The 17,129-nt window shown below is 37.5% G+C and overlaps 1 protein-coding gene across 1 annotated transcript in view; it reads left to right on the top strand.

Annotated features, from left to right (window-relative positions):
* COL4A4 (collagen type IV alpha 4 chain) overlaps positions 1 to 17,129 on the top strand; it is a 77,721-nt gene that overhangs the window by 32,483 nt on the left and 28,109 nt on the right. The window contains exons 16-27 of the mRNA XM_052803390.1: positions 192 to 236; positions 1,310 to 1,363; positions 6,042 to 6,111; positions 7,599 to 7,703; positions 8,306 to 8,470; positions 9,036 to 9,128; positions 9,467 to 9,630; positions 12,634 to 12,706; positions 14,004 to 14,110; positions 14,564 to 14,747; positions 15,528 to 15,596; positions 16,674 to 16,778. Of these exons, the coding sequence (XP_052659350.1) occupies positions 192 to 236; positions 1,310 to 1,363; positions 6,042 to 6,111; positions 7,599 to 7,703; positions 8,306 to 8,470; positions 9,036 to 9,128; positions 9,467 to 9,630; positions 12,634 to 12,706; positions 14,004 to 14,110; positions 14,564 to 14,747; positions 15,528 to 15,596; positions 16,674 to 16,778 (1,234 nt within the window). The remainder of the gene's footprint in view (positions 1 to 191; positions 237 to 1,309; positions 1,364 to 6,041; positions 6,112 to 7,598; positions 7,704 to 8,305; positions 8,471 to 9,035; positions 9,129 to 9,466; positions 9,631 to 12,633; positions 12,707 to 14,003; positions 14,111 to 14,563; positions 14,748 to 15,527; positions 15,597 to 16,673; positions 16,779 to 17,129) is intronic.

Raw genomic sequence — 17,129 nt, 5'->3', positions numbered from 1 at the left:
TTTAGGGAAATGCCTGAAGTAATAATTATCTAAGGAATACTAACTGCTCAGCAATACTGAATAATAATATTACTGGGAAATACCCCAAGTAATAATTATCTAAGGAATGTTAACTGCTCAGCAATTCTGAATAGGTGTAATTTTGAATAAGCTTTTACTGTTTTAGCTCACATTCCCCTTGCTTTTATCAGGGTAATCCTGGTTCTTATGGACCTGCAGGTTTTCCTGGAATGAAGGTAAGACGACAAAGTATAAGCAGCTCCTTGAACACTGGGATCAGTGAGATTTGGTTTTCTGTGGATTTGTGGAGATTTGGAATTTCCACATACTTGATAGCTCACATTGCATTCCTTCCTTTCTCTCCTGCTACCTGTTGCCACAGAAGTTGTATGAACTCTTTGTCTTTGAATTTCTGCCACTCTGAAAGTTGGCTGAAACTGGCTAATGGGATCTGAAGCTGCAAGCAGGAGGAGAAGCCAGTGGGACATGCATATGGCATGATAGAAAAGTTACACAGCATGTTAACTTTGTTTGCCCTGGAGACATTGTTTGTGTAATTTTGCATTATATGCAAGTTTTGTTCATCTTTCTGGCTCAAGAAATTCAAGTTTTGCTGTTAAGTCTGCTAAATGTTAGTTACAAACTTACAACATCTTACTGGAGTAAAGAACAACAGATACAGGTATACAGATCTACATCTTGCCCTTTTTCTGATCTCCTCTCTCCGGCTCATTTTCAAATCTAGTTAAGGTAGTGATCATGCTATTCATAAATCATATTAATGTACAGATATTTGCATCTAGAGTTATGTTCCAGGTTACTGTTTTATCTGCAAAATTACTTTTTATTTTGTTTTTTATCACTGCCTACCTAAAGCATTTGAATACTGCACGGATGAGTATATTAGCAGATCATAAAAAAAGATGAGGAGCTGATAGGCAGCTGCTTTCCATGCAGTAATAGTTTAAGAGGGCCACTTAGCAGGCAGCAAACCAATTTCAGTTGTATTAAGCAGACAGTCTGTTAGAGTCTGCTGGTATGTATTCCAGCTAGTTCTATGCCCCAGCTACACTGAATCCACTGACCACTGTCTAAATAACCTGGCAATACATGTCATGGTTTCTTTTAACAGAAGAGATTCTATGAAACATACCATCTCTTATACAAACCCAGTGAATTTTCTGAAACAAAACTGCAGATGCTGTTACAACACGACAGTATTGTATGACCGCCTTACTGGGTTTTGTTCAAATAATTATCTTAGTATCTTAACAGATTAATCCAATTGTATTTATGTGATCCTTTCCAGGGGGAAACAGGATTTGCTGGTTTTCCTGGACAACCTGGCTACCCAGGCATACAGGTAAAAAAACCAACACACACACACACATGCACGCGCGTGCACACACACTCCCCTATATAAATGCTAATGATTCCTCCCAAATGCACCTGCTTATCAGACCATTTCATTTTACGCAGTTATAATTACTTTTAAGATTTAATGTTTTCATGATAGTCACAGTTACTTAACACTGTGGTAGTAAATAACAATGTAAGGAAACATACCTGCTTGGTGCATAGGAGAGTGGGAATTCCATTCTGGGTACTGAAGGAATTGGTTAATCCCAATTGCCAGTAGTTACCTTTAACTATGCTAGTATAGCTATCGAATCCATGAATTGTAGTACTCTGCAAGTTATTCATGGTTGAGCTGCATTCCTCAGAGAGGTATGTTAGGTAAAGGAACCTGCTATTTAGGTAACAGTATGATCCTGTAAACTTTGATCTATGAACTAGTATGATAATTGGCACCAAATGAGGTGGCAGAATTTGATTCAGATGGACTTGTTTGCATGACTTACCAAAATCTCTTTGCATGCGTTCAACCTGTTCACATAAGTAGCTTTTCCAAGATGCTTACCTGAATGGAAATTGGACTCCTTCACGCCAGCTTTGTTTAAATATTTCCTGCTTTTGCTCACTTAGACAACACTAGCCATTTTTTATTTTACAGTACATGCTGCTTTCCATTAGGGATTAGAAGTGTAGGTGTTACATCCGGGGAGCAATAAAATATGAGAATATTCATCTGAAAAGCATGGAAGAGATGCTTAATACAACTTCAGAAGACCCAGGTGCCAGTCTAGTGACATTTCAGGATATAAATTTATGGAATTCTCTTTTGCAGGCGGCAGAACTGATGATCATATTGTAATTCTGACTAACAACAAAAACTTGAATGAAGGGAACTATTATATTTTCTATGGAATCTACAATGCTAAAGCACGTTCAGAATGAAAATCCAGTTCTGGATGCTACTCTAGAAGGAGTAAAGCAGCAGTGAGTCTAGGCAGGTGGAAGGTCTAGGGAGTCACTGGGATAGGGCCCAAGTGGTCAGCAGTATATGAGCAAGAGAAGTGAAATGCTGCATCGAAGAAGGTGGGTGACAGGATCATCAGTAGAGACAGCAAGGTTGAGAAAGCTCATCAAAGTTATTATGACACTACAAAGGACAAAAACAATATTGCAGAAATAGTGACACTAATGAACTTGGCTCTAAATATTCTGAAATACAAAAGTCAAAAAGTGTTTATTTCCTTCTGAAATAATCTTTTTGGAAAGCTGCATATAAAACAGTAACTTTTCTTGAAGCACAATTAGTTGCACCTGTGAAGTCAGAGGAATGACACTCAAGATTTGAGCAAGAATCACCTCTATTACAAATTGAAGGTTAACATTGGAACACACTCTATGTACTGTGATGACAAAAGGAAGTAAACTGTGGCTGGTCCAAACTTGCTATAAGTAGTATACTACTAAAGACACAGTTGAAAGCAGACAAGTAAAACATTTTCAAGAAGCAGGTTCACAAATGAGAAATGACAAACACATGGAGTAAATAAGTAAAAGTACAATAAAAACATCTCTTTTAGTCACAGGCTTACTTGTTTCAAAGTTAGGACTGCCAGGAAAGTGCTAGATCATTTCCTTCAGCCAAGATTTCTTTTATGTAGTCATACTTGGGTGAAACAAAAAAATTGCCCATGGATGTTCATTTTTCTCCCATTTGCCCATTATCAGCTTCACAACAATGTGGGATCATTCAGATACTAATTAGGCAGAAACGTTGCATGTCTTATTTAAACAGATAAATCATTACAGTCCATTACTCCTTAAAAGTAGAATCAAACTTTAAGTGTTGTTAAAAAGTACTCACCCTGATGTGCATATTGTTTTAGTTGGGGGCATCATTAACAAACTTTGAGACAAGACATTGTATAGACAGAACAGTGCATTCTTCAGTCTCCATTGATTAGCCCACAGCCTGAGAAGGTATCAATTAACACTACAAACAGTAAGCAAAAAATAATTAATTGTTGGTAGATTATGCTAGGGAAAAGTTTGAATACCTGCAGTAATGCTTCAGAAAGATGAAATTACAATTGCTAACGTGTGGAGCAAAAGAAAATGAATCAAGTATAGACACAACTTTAAAAAAAAGATCAGGTTAACTCATACAGATACACAAAATTTGGAATGATTGCACAGATGCTGTAGTTTTGCTTAGGAAACAATTGGATAAATCTGATTATTCCTGAAAAGTGCAGATTTACCTAGACTGCATCAACTGTTCATCTGGCCTCACCAGGTGTTGCTTATGATCTGCTAAAAATCACAAAAACTGGAGGAACAAGAATATGATGAAAAATCCTCCTGAGAATAGCCCGTCCTCACGTAGTTTTTCTGAAATAAACACGTTCAAAGAGAATCTAAGATACATTCAGATTTAAGAGAAAGAAAGAGACTCAGAAAAAAAACCAGTTGCACTCAAAGTAGATTTCATCTTTTAAAAAATGTTAACTGTTGCTTAAAGCAAAGAATGGATTTCAAGGAATTGTTGGCATACCTTTTCATCCCTAAGTCTGGACATTGGCAACATTGTGTGGATCTCAAACATAAGCCAGCAACGTGCCCTTGCTGCAAAGGCAGCTAATGATACCCTGGGCTGCATTAGGAAAAGTATTGCCAGCAGGCTAAGGGAGGTGATCCTTGCCCTCTACTCGGCACTGGTCTCCATCCTTGTAGATATTCTAAAGCTGTCTGGACATGGTCCTGGCCAACCAGCTCTAGGTGGTCCTGCTTGAGCAGAAGGGTTGGACAAGATGACCTCCAGAGGTCCCTTCTAACCTCAACCATTCTGTGATAAATATGAAAAAATACAGAATGCCTTCTTCAGACAAAATACAAGGGAGGATATGAGTCCTGTTGAAATCACTCCGAGACCATTTGTGTCTGCTACTAATGGAATGAATCTCATTAAAATTACAAATGGTCTTTACAGGCAGCGCAAAATGTTCTCGGCCATTGACGTTATAATAAAGCTATAGAAACTTACAGAACAAATACAGTGTTTAATGCTTAATAGGGATTTCAGTAAAACTGGTAAGTGATTATAAGCTTTCATTTTAAGAAGACTCCAGTTCCAGAATACAGTAGAGATATGCTTCTGTTGGTCGTTTTTGGCTTTTTTTTTTAATAAACTGTTGGCAAGTCGAATCTGCTGAAATTTTTATGGGAAGAAAAAACAGTATCAGTCAACAAAATTATCCAAACATATATATGCCACTACATAGGAGTGTACTAACAGTGAAAATGCAGCAAGTACGAAGCTGCCATCCAGAGAGGGTCATAAGACCTAACAGCCTAAAGACAGAGATTTTCAGAGACCACCGCTGGAATTTGTCACTTAAGGAGATACCAAGAACTGAAATTTTTGACCTTGGCTTATTGACTCTTCAGTTTTCTTGTGGTTTGGTTGTGTCATTTTAAAATCAGCATGAAAGTCATGTAAGACATGGGCCATATCCATCTATTGTACAAATCTTTGATACTTTTATAATCATTAAATTAATTTTAAATCTCAAAATACTTTGTAAGTTTATCAGAAGAGGAAAAATGCTAGGTTAATTTTTTGTTTCCTGCCACACAGAAGACTCTTCTATGTCATTAGGGAAGACAAATTTACATTCTTGTTTAAAATAGCCAGAGATGACACAAGGATGTTATTTCATTCCTCAAGATACATTCAAAGGAAAAAGGCCAGCCAAAAGGCCAAAGGTCAAGAGGAGACCAGTCAGTGACAGCTCCAGAACTGTTTAAATATCACAGAGAGATCAGTTTTTAAAAAAAGCCCAGAAAGAAGCATGGATGACTTGTTTTTACTTGTGTAAGAATGGGTATCCAGTTTTGCAGTCCCAGTTCTCCTTGTCTGTGTCCTAAAAGGCCCTGAACTCCAGTCCTAGGAATGCAACCTCACTACGCAGTTCCCACATTCACATTCCCGTTTTCTCAGTTCCCATTTGCTGCAGAGAGCAGGGTTGATTCCTCATCTACAAAGCAAAAACTCTTAATACAATTTGCCACATAAAAGAGTTCCCTAAAGTCCACTTCACTTGCAATTCTAAATATCAAAATCCAAGCTAATTCAGAAATCCTCCAAGCAGAAGTGATTTTCCTTGCCATTAGTATGCACTTTTATGTTTCCCCGATGCAGATGTTTTAAGCTTCTTGTAAGAGTTTTGAGTATCTCTTACCATCGATAGTATCTGTCAGACTGTGAAACCTCTTTTCTTAATGCTTATCTGTCATCATAGAAGTAATTTCCAAATTCTGGTATAGAATTTTAAGGCAAATAATTACAGCTTGGTTGTTAAATCAAAACATCTCAATTAAATGGGTACTGATTTACTGTTATTGATTTGTCTTTACAATAAATGAATGAAATCAAATACAGCAGTCACAAGTTCTGAAGAGTCAAATAGATATGTGCAATAGGTATATTACTGTTTAGTCACTGGTATCCTGAAAGATAATGATTATTTTAAATCTTTTTCCTGGTTTTAAATGCTATAAAGCGTCAAAATCAAGTTTCCAAGGTCACGTGTGTCACATCCTTACATACCCCACCATTATTGAAATTTTCAGTTACATGCTATCACACTGCATATTTATCAGTAAAATTTATTGTTGGACTCTTACAGGGGGATCCAGGAGAAGAAGGACCCCCAGGTCCTCCTGGCGCTGTTGGAACTCCGCTGCTTCCTGTAAAAGGTTATAGCTAGTTTTAACTAGTCTTTCTGCTGTATGAAGTGTGCAGGACCTATTTTGCTAAGGTGTTTGAAAGTGATGACCAGGGATTCAGGGAACAGGATCCTAAAACATTGTCTTCCTAGTGGCCACATTCTGTGTGAGTTTGTGTCTCACTGATCTTACTGGAACTATGTTAAACATAAAAGTTTCAGATTAAATGTTTGCTTGGAAGATCTTTATGCATGCAGGACTATCCCTAGTTATTGGGCCTAAGCATATATAAGAAAAAGCTATGAAAAATAAGCCCATGCTGGATAATGGATGGCAAATAAGAAAACCAGCTTTCCCACTGTAATTTAGAATTCCTATTTTCAGAACTGCCACTACACAGAGATTTTAGACTACAATTAAGCTTCTTGTTGCATAGCAGGGGTGAAATCCTGGAACTAGTACTCCCAACAGAATACCTGTCAATCTTACTACCTTCCTACCTACACCTCAGGCTGGGTTTGTATGTTCCAGCTCCCTTTATCCCCATCTTTATTATCTAATTGGTGAAAAGGTGTGTGGAGGTTCTTATTTCATAGCAGGAGGCAGTGGGGAACAGCCAAGCCTGCTGCCTGGAAGGGATTTGCATTGACATCTCACACTTGGGGAACCTGTATTGTAAGAATATTTTAACAGAGAACTTACAATAAATTGTATTTCTAGTGCAGCAAATGCTGATCGTGAACACGGAAGTAAGTTAGAACACAACCCCAGCTCAGCAGAACCTACCCATTAGATGGGGGCCTCATCCAAAAATCAATTAAATTAGTTTTCCATTGGCTTCTGTGTTTTTCCAGCCGATGCAACAGAAGACTTAACCGCATGCTTAACATCTCAAGTAACATCTAAAGTTAATCATGTACATGGTGTGTAAGTGGATACATTCTTCAGAGAAAGAGGCCTTTAGCAGAATTGTTTGAGAACAGAACTACTACCAATATTTGTTTTTTCAATTTAATGAAGCCTTTTATATCTGATTCATGTTTTCTTTATCACTATGTAATTGCAATTTTAAAATTTATTCATTATAGCAATTTTAAAAATATGCTTTTTAAAATTTGTATAATTTAAACTAGGATGATCCTGAAATGACCTCCCTGTGTGCACTGCCAAATGTGCATAACATGAGATGCACATTTATTTTAAATGTGACATATTTATTTGGGGCAAACACTGCTCTCAGCATTCTGAAATATGTAGCACAAAGATACTACTACGGAGTGAAGAAGAGTTAAAACGGTGCCCACAAAATGAGCAGGAATCCATAGAAAAGTAACCAAATCCTCCCACCTTAAAATTAAATTGTTACACATTTAAAAATGTTTTATAAAGACAAAAGAAGTTACTGTATTTTACTTTTGTGTAGTTCCCAAATTATAATTTTGGTTGCAGTTTAATTTAGATTTAAGCTGTCAGTTGCGTAACGTGTTCAATTCACATGTTTTTATAATTCTGTGTAGGTCCACAAGGAGATCCTGGATTTCCAGGTCCTGCTGGTGATACGGGGTCAGTTGGACCAATTGGACCTGCAGGCCTGCTAGGAAGACCAGGAGATGATGGAACAAGTAAGAAAAGTAGGGGATAAAATGTGAACTATATACCAATGGGAGAGAAAGCAGCTAAAAAAAACCCCTGTTCTTTTTTTCTTGCTTGATGGCAAGTCACCAACAGTAAGGATTTGAGCTCTACAGAGAGTTCAATAAAAATATTAGCTCAGCACTTAGTGGCCAAAAAAGAACGAAAATGGTCCAAACAGAAGTTCAGGAATTACTAGAAAAGGAACAGAAGACAAAGCAGAATACTACCATGCACTATAAATCCACAGTATGCCTGTATCTGGAGTCCTGTGCTCAAAAACTCTATTCTCCATCTCAAAAAGACACGAAGGAAGGTGATGAGCATGACTTTGCTCTATATAAGGAACTAGAGTAACTGGGATGTCTGGAAAAGAGATAATGGGGAGGAGGAAAAGAAGCATTTGAAGGTCTAAAGCAGGAGCCTCTTTTCCTAGGAATCCTGGAAAACCTAAAGATTTAGATTTAAGTCTTTGTGATATAGCAGCTCTTCTTCAGGACAGTTCTGAACGGTCTGTAATTTCCTCCTTGATATCTTGTAGTAATTGATACTATGAAGCTGTACAGGCCATATACTGTTATTTTCTTTATAGGTCTGCCTGGCCTCCCAGGAGTAAGTGGGGCACCAGGACCTCAAGGTTTTCAAGGTGACCCTGGTTTCCCTGGAACAGGTGAATCAATCCCAGGAAGACCTGGATTTCCTGGACCACCAGGCCTACCAGGACATCCAGGAAGACAAGGCTTACCTGGACTACCCAGTAGGTTCAGCAGCAATTTATATGGCAAGAATATCATTCTGCATATTAATAGATTCATTGCTTTTGTTGGTCCTACAAAAAACGTAGAGGTGAAAAGTGCATTTTGACAGATATATTAAACTTTACATGTGATGTAGGAAACATGTTTTTCCTGTTAGTTGTCAATCAGCAAGGTTTCAAGATTTTCATAGTTTCCTGGGTGATTTAAATCCACAAAGTAACATGTCTGAAAAACATCTCTAAAAATATATCACCTGAAGTCAAAAACACAGCAAACTGGGGAGGAAATCCAAATCAGCATCCTTTAGTAAAGAAACAAGAGCTGTGAAGTTTTACAGTGGAAAAAGGAAGAAGTAGTGGCAATGAAAAAACAATGTGTCAACATCAGCTCTAGCCAGACTGACTCTTGTAGTATCATCTATAAGCAATGACGTGTAAAGCATTTCATAACATCTCTAGCTTTTCACATGAGGATAACAAGATAAGGGAGAGGAGAACACGTGACCTAAGCTGTGGAAACAGTCAACCTGATTTATACTAGCTGTACCATTTGTTTTTTTCAAAGGCATAATCTGTACTGACAGAGGGATCCCTGGAGAACCTGGAGTAAAAGGTCAGATAGGCCTTCCAGGAAGAAAAGGTGAAAAAGGAGAAAAGGGTAAGTATACCTGGATAGCAACAATTTGAATAGGAGACCTTTGCCAGATAACGTTAGACCTAAATTTGCAAGAAGTTTATGGTAATTTGGAGGATAAGGCCCATCAAAGTGTGGAGTTAAACGGCCTGTTGGCGTTGGGGCTTCTAAGTCAGTAGAGTCATGTCAGTGCAGCAGTTATTCAGCACTGTAAAAAGAGACTGATATGCTTCACTTCTTTGAAGGCCATAATGAGATAAAATGGTCTGTGCACTACTCACACAGAAAAGAAAAAGGGCAGTGTAATTTTTTGTGTATTAATTTTGCAACTGTTTCAATGTAATTTTGACACATTCACGTAGGAGATCAAGGCCTCTGCTCATGTAGTGCTGGTCCTCCTGGTCCCCGTGGTATGCAAGGACCTCCAGGTACTCAAGGAAAGAAAGGACAAATGGGATACCCTGGAAGACATGGAGAAAAGGGCGACACAGGCTTATCTGGTGCAGTGGGATCACCAGGACTCCCTGTGAGTAGTTCTCATGAGCTTCAGTAAATAAATAACGTCAAATTACCAGTTATGCAGGAGGCATTTAAGCAGAGTGGTGTAGGAACTGCCCTGGAAAACTATTTAAAAGTTTTTTCTACTTTTGCTTATTACAGTCTTGTTGGAGGATGCATTTTATTAGCTTCTATCTGATTTCCCTTGTGGCAGTCAGCAGAGTTTTACACTGAGGGACAGAATCCCATGCTGTGTTTGTGGGGTGGTCAGGAGGCTTAGGAAAGCTGGTGAATGTTCATCTTGTTTTGTTTTGACTTGTTTTTCTTTTAGTTTTGAATACCCATTGTTTTTCTTGAAGACATTGTAGATGCACAAATTGCTTCACTGAAGATGATTTTTCAGTTATTTCAAAGGAAAGCATTTCCAGCAAAACCTTATCACGGCAAAGAATTGCATGATGTCAGCAGGTCAAGACAGATTTTGTCAACATCCGCTTGCGGGGGGGGTAGGGTCTGAAGAAAAGGAAGCCTTGATTTTATTCAGGCATTTCAAGTCTTTTTTTTTTAATTCCTTTTTTAGAAATTAATTGAAAAGCTTAATTTATTTGATGTGCTTAATTTATTTTATGAAGCAGTCTGAACATAATGTAGAGTCTTTCACTCCCACAGAGTCTGAAAGGCATTGCTATTTGTTAGTGTTTATCCCTTTACTGTTCCATATTACTTTATAATCTCCCATTTTCAGTCACTACTCACCCAAAGTTTGTTCTCCTCAAGGATCAGCCACTATAGGCAATGCCTTGTCTCTCTCTGACATACATATTAGCAATGAAGCTGAAATGGAATAAAAATGTTACCCTTGATTTAATAGTTCTTAGAAGGAAAAATTACTATAACCATCAAAATAAAGACTTTTCATTTGCTTGAATACCTTTCTTGCAATGTAACAATTTAATTTCAAGTTCCTCAAGAACAAAAACTGAGTGAACTTTTTGGTAGTAAAGATTCTGAGTACTAGAATAATTTGACATCAGCATACAATGTTCATTTTTTTTTCCTAAGACCAGTTCATTTCTGTTTTATCAAATCTGACATCCAGGTTTTCATGGAAGAACCCCATAAAGATTTTTCATGGCAAGGTGGGGGGAAGAAAATCATTAAGAAATATCTAAAAGGTACATTGAGGTCAGATGTGTATTTCTACTTCAATATTGGCTGTCAGCAGGATTAACAAACCAAACAAATTTGAGCTCAAGACCTATATGGGTGATGCTTGTTGCCTAACTCAGTGAAACTAGCTATTACTTTTGGAAACAGACTTATTTTCTTTAATGTGCTTCATATAGCTTATCTTATTCCCCACAGTGAGCAATAATTCAAAACACCAATTAATCTAACTGCTTTAGGAATACATTACAAGATGATATATTGGACTTGCTGTGATTTTGTTCCACTTGCTCTGGTCTGGCTTGTGGACTGTACATCCAGGATGCTGCACACCAAAATGATGCCAAATAGAATTTTTTTTTAATATACTTTCTTGTGTGTGAGAGCAATTTCTTTGAAAATATAGGTGGATATGCTTGGCTTTATGACGGTTCCAATATGGGGGTTTTTGTTTGGGTTTTCTGAGGTTTTGTTTTGTTTCAATAGCAGAACTCTTTTTCACATGAGGAATTGCTTAAAAGTTTCCAGAACATTTTCTTTCAAAAGAAAACAAAACAAAACCATTGTGAGACTGAAGGAAGGAGTTGGAGGGGCTCTGTCATTCTAGTTCCAATGGTTTCATTACAAGCTTTGCATTTTTTTTTATTTTTCTTTTCTTAAAATCCTTTTACATGAGTGGATTATGTGAGATTTCAATCTTTTTGTTACTTTTGAAAGTATGCTTTAGCCCTTGTGGTTCTGAAGTAAAGCTTGAAGCCTTGTCCTGAACTTTTTGGTGTTCTTAGGTTCTTTAAGTGAGAAACCAGGACAAAGTACTCAGTTTGGAAAGAAATAATTCACTTTGATACAGAAGTGCTACATATATATACTTTTTCCATTTTTCTGCTCTTTTCTTCCCAACTATCTCATTTTGCTTTTGAAACACTAAGAACTGGTCACTGCCAACTTAAAGATCTAGACGTCTTAACAAATAGTCACTGCTAGTTTCAGAAACACCACGTTTTTCAGAAGTCTCCTGCCTGTTATACAATTGTCACAATGTACAATCACTTTATAATTTGTATTTTCTCCACCTATTTCTTAATGAAAGATTTTCAATAACAGGAAACTGGCTAAATAATACCCAGTTTTTCAGCCTTAGTGACCTTTTACTTCTGTGTAAATTTCACATGGTAAAATATATTTACCCACATGTACTGTTGCAAGATCAGACCCTCACTAATGATGATACGCAAACCACACTCTGCTTGAAGAACTAAGAGCACAAATCAGCATAAAAATATAGAAAAGCACTTCTTTTCCCCTCTAAACCTGTCAAGTCATAGATTCTTCTGACAATACCAGGTACCTAGCTAGACATAGATGAAATTTTTTATTAGCAGCTTCGTGGGCTTTCACTCAGCAAAAAAGCATCACTTACCTACTGCCATGTTCACTTCTGGGAGGACAGCTTCATCCAGCAGTCACCACACTCCAGGGATTCCCTTTCTGCATAGCCTTGGTGGATTGTGGGTTGAAGTCTGCAGTGGGAAGAGTTTGTGAATCGTTTGCATCTTAATATTCTTGCATTTACAGCCACAGCTGTATACAGCCATGGACCCAATTCTTCTAGCATTACAATTTCTTATAGTTGTCTATCTGTTCATTTGGCAGTCAGGCTGAAAAGGCCAGGTGCCATTCACACACCTCTTTATAGACGTCAAAAGAGATAAGTCTTCCGTTTTGGCTTGTTACTTTAATTGGTCTGGTTTCAGGAAACAATGCAAGAGCAAGACATAGATATCTGATTTTCCCCTCAATTCCCACATTGATTCCTTGCTGGAGATAACTGACAACCTTTTTTTTTTTTTTTGGCAATGGTAAGGGGACACCTGGTTCTGCTGGACAACATGGTGAAAAAGGAGAGAAGGGTGATCCAGGAAGAGTTAGAATAAAAGGTAAACACACATTTTATCATCTGCCTTTTTGTTTCCTATGCAATGCCTAGGCAACAGTGTGAGAAAACCATTTTCATCTACTCTTTAATAAAGTCACTAGTTTAGTAAGTTACTGAAGCCCAGAGGTCATGTATATCCAAACTGCTTTCTTGGTACCATCTCATTCATATTCTGCTTGCTAAACACAAGATCAACAACACCGTGTTTTGTGTTTTTTACTCTATAGTTGAGCCATAAAACAATTTTAACAGCTTGTTATTAATGCTAACAAGTGACTTTTCATGTCATGTGATTGATAATCAGGGTCTCACAGAGGTCTGTATAGCAAAGACTAAGCAGAATATGATTATTGTGAAAGCATGAAGAACTACTATTGTACTGAAGCCACCTCCTGAAATGTCATATGCCAGTATCCCAGCTGTTATCTCAACTTAAACCACCAACATCCTTCTTGGGAAAAACTCAAAGTCTCAAAAGCTACTCAGTTTCCTGCTCCTATTTCTAAAAATTACTCTTGACCAGACATTGAAGAGAAACAATAGGCCACCAGTTGCACAACTGAAGTTCTTGTAATTAAATAGATCAAAACCATTTATGGTTATGATTTGCAAAAGCAAAAGCAGCAGAGAACAACAAATTACAGCAATCTGATGGCAAAGCTTAGTTAGAAATGCTAAACTAATTATTCAGGCAAAAGATGTCCATCTTATTGTTTGTGAAAAGTTAGCTTAGCTTTGGATCCCTGTGTTTGTTTACAGATGTTGGAGCAGGGCAAAACATTTGCTGTTTATTTGCAAAGGATTTCTTGACATAGCAAAATGAATCTTTGGGTTAGAATAGTTTTATTGTACTTTATGCAAAAATTACATTTTCATAAATACCAGTGCAAGAGAAATCTAGGGATAAAAAAAAGAAAAAACCTTTTGGGAATATTGATATAAATGTTCTGCGTCATATGGCATCGCTATATCCTGATTTCACTGAAATCAACAATAAAAGTCTGACTGATTTCAATAGCAAAATATTTTCACTCTGTATATAGCATGAACAAAAGCCACATTTCTTGTGGTACCTGTAAACATGTCTTTTACAGAAAGACCAAGTTGTTCCATGAGGTGTCCAACTACATACTGCCTTCCTAAGCCTAAAATACCTCAGTAAGGAAATGTGAATTCAAGAACTGGAAATTATCATACAGATATGACGAATGGTTACCCAGCATTTACCTGAGCGGAAATAAAAAACTCCCAACACTTACTGCAGATATTATACTTAATTTTTTTCAAATTGTTTTAAGGAATAAAAGGTGAAAGAGGTCCTACTGGGGTTCCAGGATTTCCAGGCCAAAGAGGTAATGATGGCAGAGATGGGGAACTAGGATTGCCTGGGGAAAAAGGAGCCGAGGTATGTTTGACTTTCTCAGAGGTTTTTTTCCCATTTCAGTTAACCTATTGTCTTATGAAAGGGCTAGCTACTTAAGGAAAACTACCATTTTATTCCAAATCCCTAGTAGATTAATCACTTTTATCATTTCATGTTAGCCTAGATCAAAAATCATAGTTTTTATGCATTGAAAAATTATTTCCTTGGAAGTATTACTGTTTATTTTTATATTCCTGAATATAATTTCTGCATATTCTGTGTGCCAATATTATGGGATCAGGAAGAAAAAAATCCCCACAAAACTCCACCCTTTGTTCCTATTGCCTTTGAATATTTAAAACTACTAATATCATCCATGTAGTCACTTAATTGTGGAAGAGTGGTTTCTCCAGATAATTCTCTAATGTGGCTTTTGATAATCAAAGAGAGGAAAGAAATTAGGTCTTACTATTTCTTATCAACAATTTCTTTTAGGGCGATTCTGGAGTACCACTGCCGGGTGATAAAGGATTCCCTGGGGTCCCAGGACTTCCTGGGGTAAAAGGACAGATGGGATTGCCTGGTTTGGGGTTTCCCGGCCCTCCAGGAGTCAGAGGTAGCCCTGGGGACTTTGGGGATACTGGTAGCATTGGGCTACCTGGTCCAAAGGGCCAGAAAGGTAATTTTGAATGTTTGCATTAAGAACCAAATCACAAAATGCATCTTTGGTAGCATCCATTACAGTTTCATGTGTATTATATACAGTGTTACTCATTTATAGTGAAAATCAATTTTGGCAAGCTCAGTGGTCATGTGAAGTATGGCCACTGAAAGGTACAATACTGTCAGCATTTAGCAGCAGACACTAGTGAGAATATGAATTGCTAGGGGCCTTAAACCTGCAAAGTGCCACTTGCACACCATCAGAGGAATTATTTTCTGGAGTAAAGAGTACTTCTGAGTGTAAGGATTTGCAAGGCAATGCTTTTTTGCTGAAGGAGCAGGAAAATACAACTCATACTTAAGGCTTGGTCTGGTTTTTGGTTATAAAAAAATCTCTACCAAAATAAAAAAATCTACACTCATAGCAGTATGTATAAACCAGAAATGTACATAGAATTGAGATGAAAATAGAATTTCTTTCTTTCAACAGAGACTATTGCAAAGACAAATTTCTGTGACAAGTAAAAAAAATTTTTTTGTCTTTACAGAATACAACTGTATTACAACAATTTGAATCATTACCAATATTCTATACAAAATAAGTGTCAGGAAAAATACATTTTAAGATTCTCCATCAAACCTTAAGTAATATGGAAATAACAGTGTGCATAAACAGTCCCTTCTCTTTACCTTTGCATATCTAGTTGGTTAGTTCTACAGAAATATTACAGTAAATGTTCAGACTCCATTTTTTCTAAAATCAAATAGGCCAGTTTCTTTCTCCCTCTTGCTTCAGGTGAGACTGTCTGCATTACGTTATCATACCCTGGAAATCCAGGTCCCCCAGGTTTTAAAGGTGTTCAAGGTATGTTTAACAGATGGCAGAATTTTTGGTTTTAATTGAAATGGAGTTTTAAGTTGGTAATTAAAAAAAGAAGCTATCCTAAAAAGATACACTTTTCTAGTTTCTCAACGGATACATGTCTCAAAACGTAAAATGCAAATACACAGGAATATACTCGTCTAATAGAATCAAGGGCCAGACAGCTGCAGTTTGCATGATCAAAAGGTGTGCAGGCTGCCTCCATAGAAATGACTAAATGAAGGTAGCATGAAACTCTGCCCTGCCTCAGTTAAAATGCATGAGAGAGTCTGTAAAGTATGCAGATGGCTGGAGTCGGGTAAGACCTAGAATATGTACATCTGGATACTGGGAGAAAAGGTGTGCAAGGCAAAGATATGCTGCAAGACTGTAATTTCTAAAACTATACTGCTCATGGCAAGTTACAATTGAGCCCTAAAATCTGAATACTTATTACCATTACTTCAACTTGTTCAACTTAATTTAAATTCAAAGAACTCATCCAGGAACTGGCAAAATGTTGCTTGTGATCACCTCCAGAACATTTGAAATACCCCAGAAAATCCTGATCAGAACAAATGGAGATACTGGATTTTCAAGCTGCTTAATATGGTAATGCACAGCTCCCTGACATCAGTATTGTGGGTGGTAGCTAGAATTTATACAGACATGAAAGAACAGGGATTAGCATATTGAGCTCATCTGCACCATTCCAGAAGCAGAGTATAGCACAGGAGAATATAAGAATTTGAGTTTACACCTGTCATTCACTAGGTTAATATTGATGTCCTGTAACATTAAAATGTTATAGGAGATACTTTTTTTATTTTTCTAATTTACTCTGGTGATTTGCAGTCTGCTGTTTATGGATTAGGGAACAAGTCCATTTAGAGAAACAGCAACCATGCCTTTGGTTGTGACTTGGGTGGTAGCTCTTGCCCAAAGTGTTAGAAGGAGATGAAATCCACTTGTCTTCAAACTACATGAATTTACGTGGGATAAAGATGCAATATTGTTTCCTTAGATCACACATTTTAGAGCTCTGTCAGGTTTTTTTACATATTTTCTTTCTATTCCCAGGACCAAAGGGTTTAAAAGGACTTCCCGGTCATCCTGGACCAAATGGCTTTGATGGGCAAAAAGGCCATCGAGGCAGGCCAGGAGCAGGAATCCCTGGGCCAGAAGGTGAATTGTGCTTTTCCTAATCCAGGAGACCTGCTGGTCAAGCTGTAATGCATACATACAGGGTAAGGTAGCTACCGTGGTAGAACAGAATAGGAAGCACATTTCAACGACAGCTAATGGAAGAGGAATCTTTACCAGTTTCAGTTTCTTTCCTCCAGCATTACAGGTGCTGCAATAATCTAAAGTTCAGTGTCCAGAGAGGAAATATTTTCAGAAAACTGAGAACAATTAGTATCATTTTAGCAAAGGGATTGAACTGGACGAGAGTGACAGTACACAAGATAGATGCTGCCCCAAAGAAAACCACTGTCACTTCCCACAGGAATAATTACCCCCTTAAGTCCTCATGTA

The sequence above is a fragment of the Harpia harpyja genome, chromosome 12 (genome assembly GCF_026419915.1).
Source record: "Harpia harpyja isolate bHarHar1 chromosome 12, bHarHar1 primary haplotype, whole genome shotgun sequence".
NCBI lineage: Eukaryota > Metazoa > Chordata > Aves > Accipitriformes > Accipitridae > Harpia > Harpia harpyja.
Note: the sequence above shows the minus strand (reverse complement) of the source record. Positions and strands in the feature narration are given on the sequence as shown.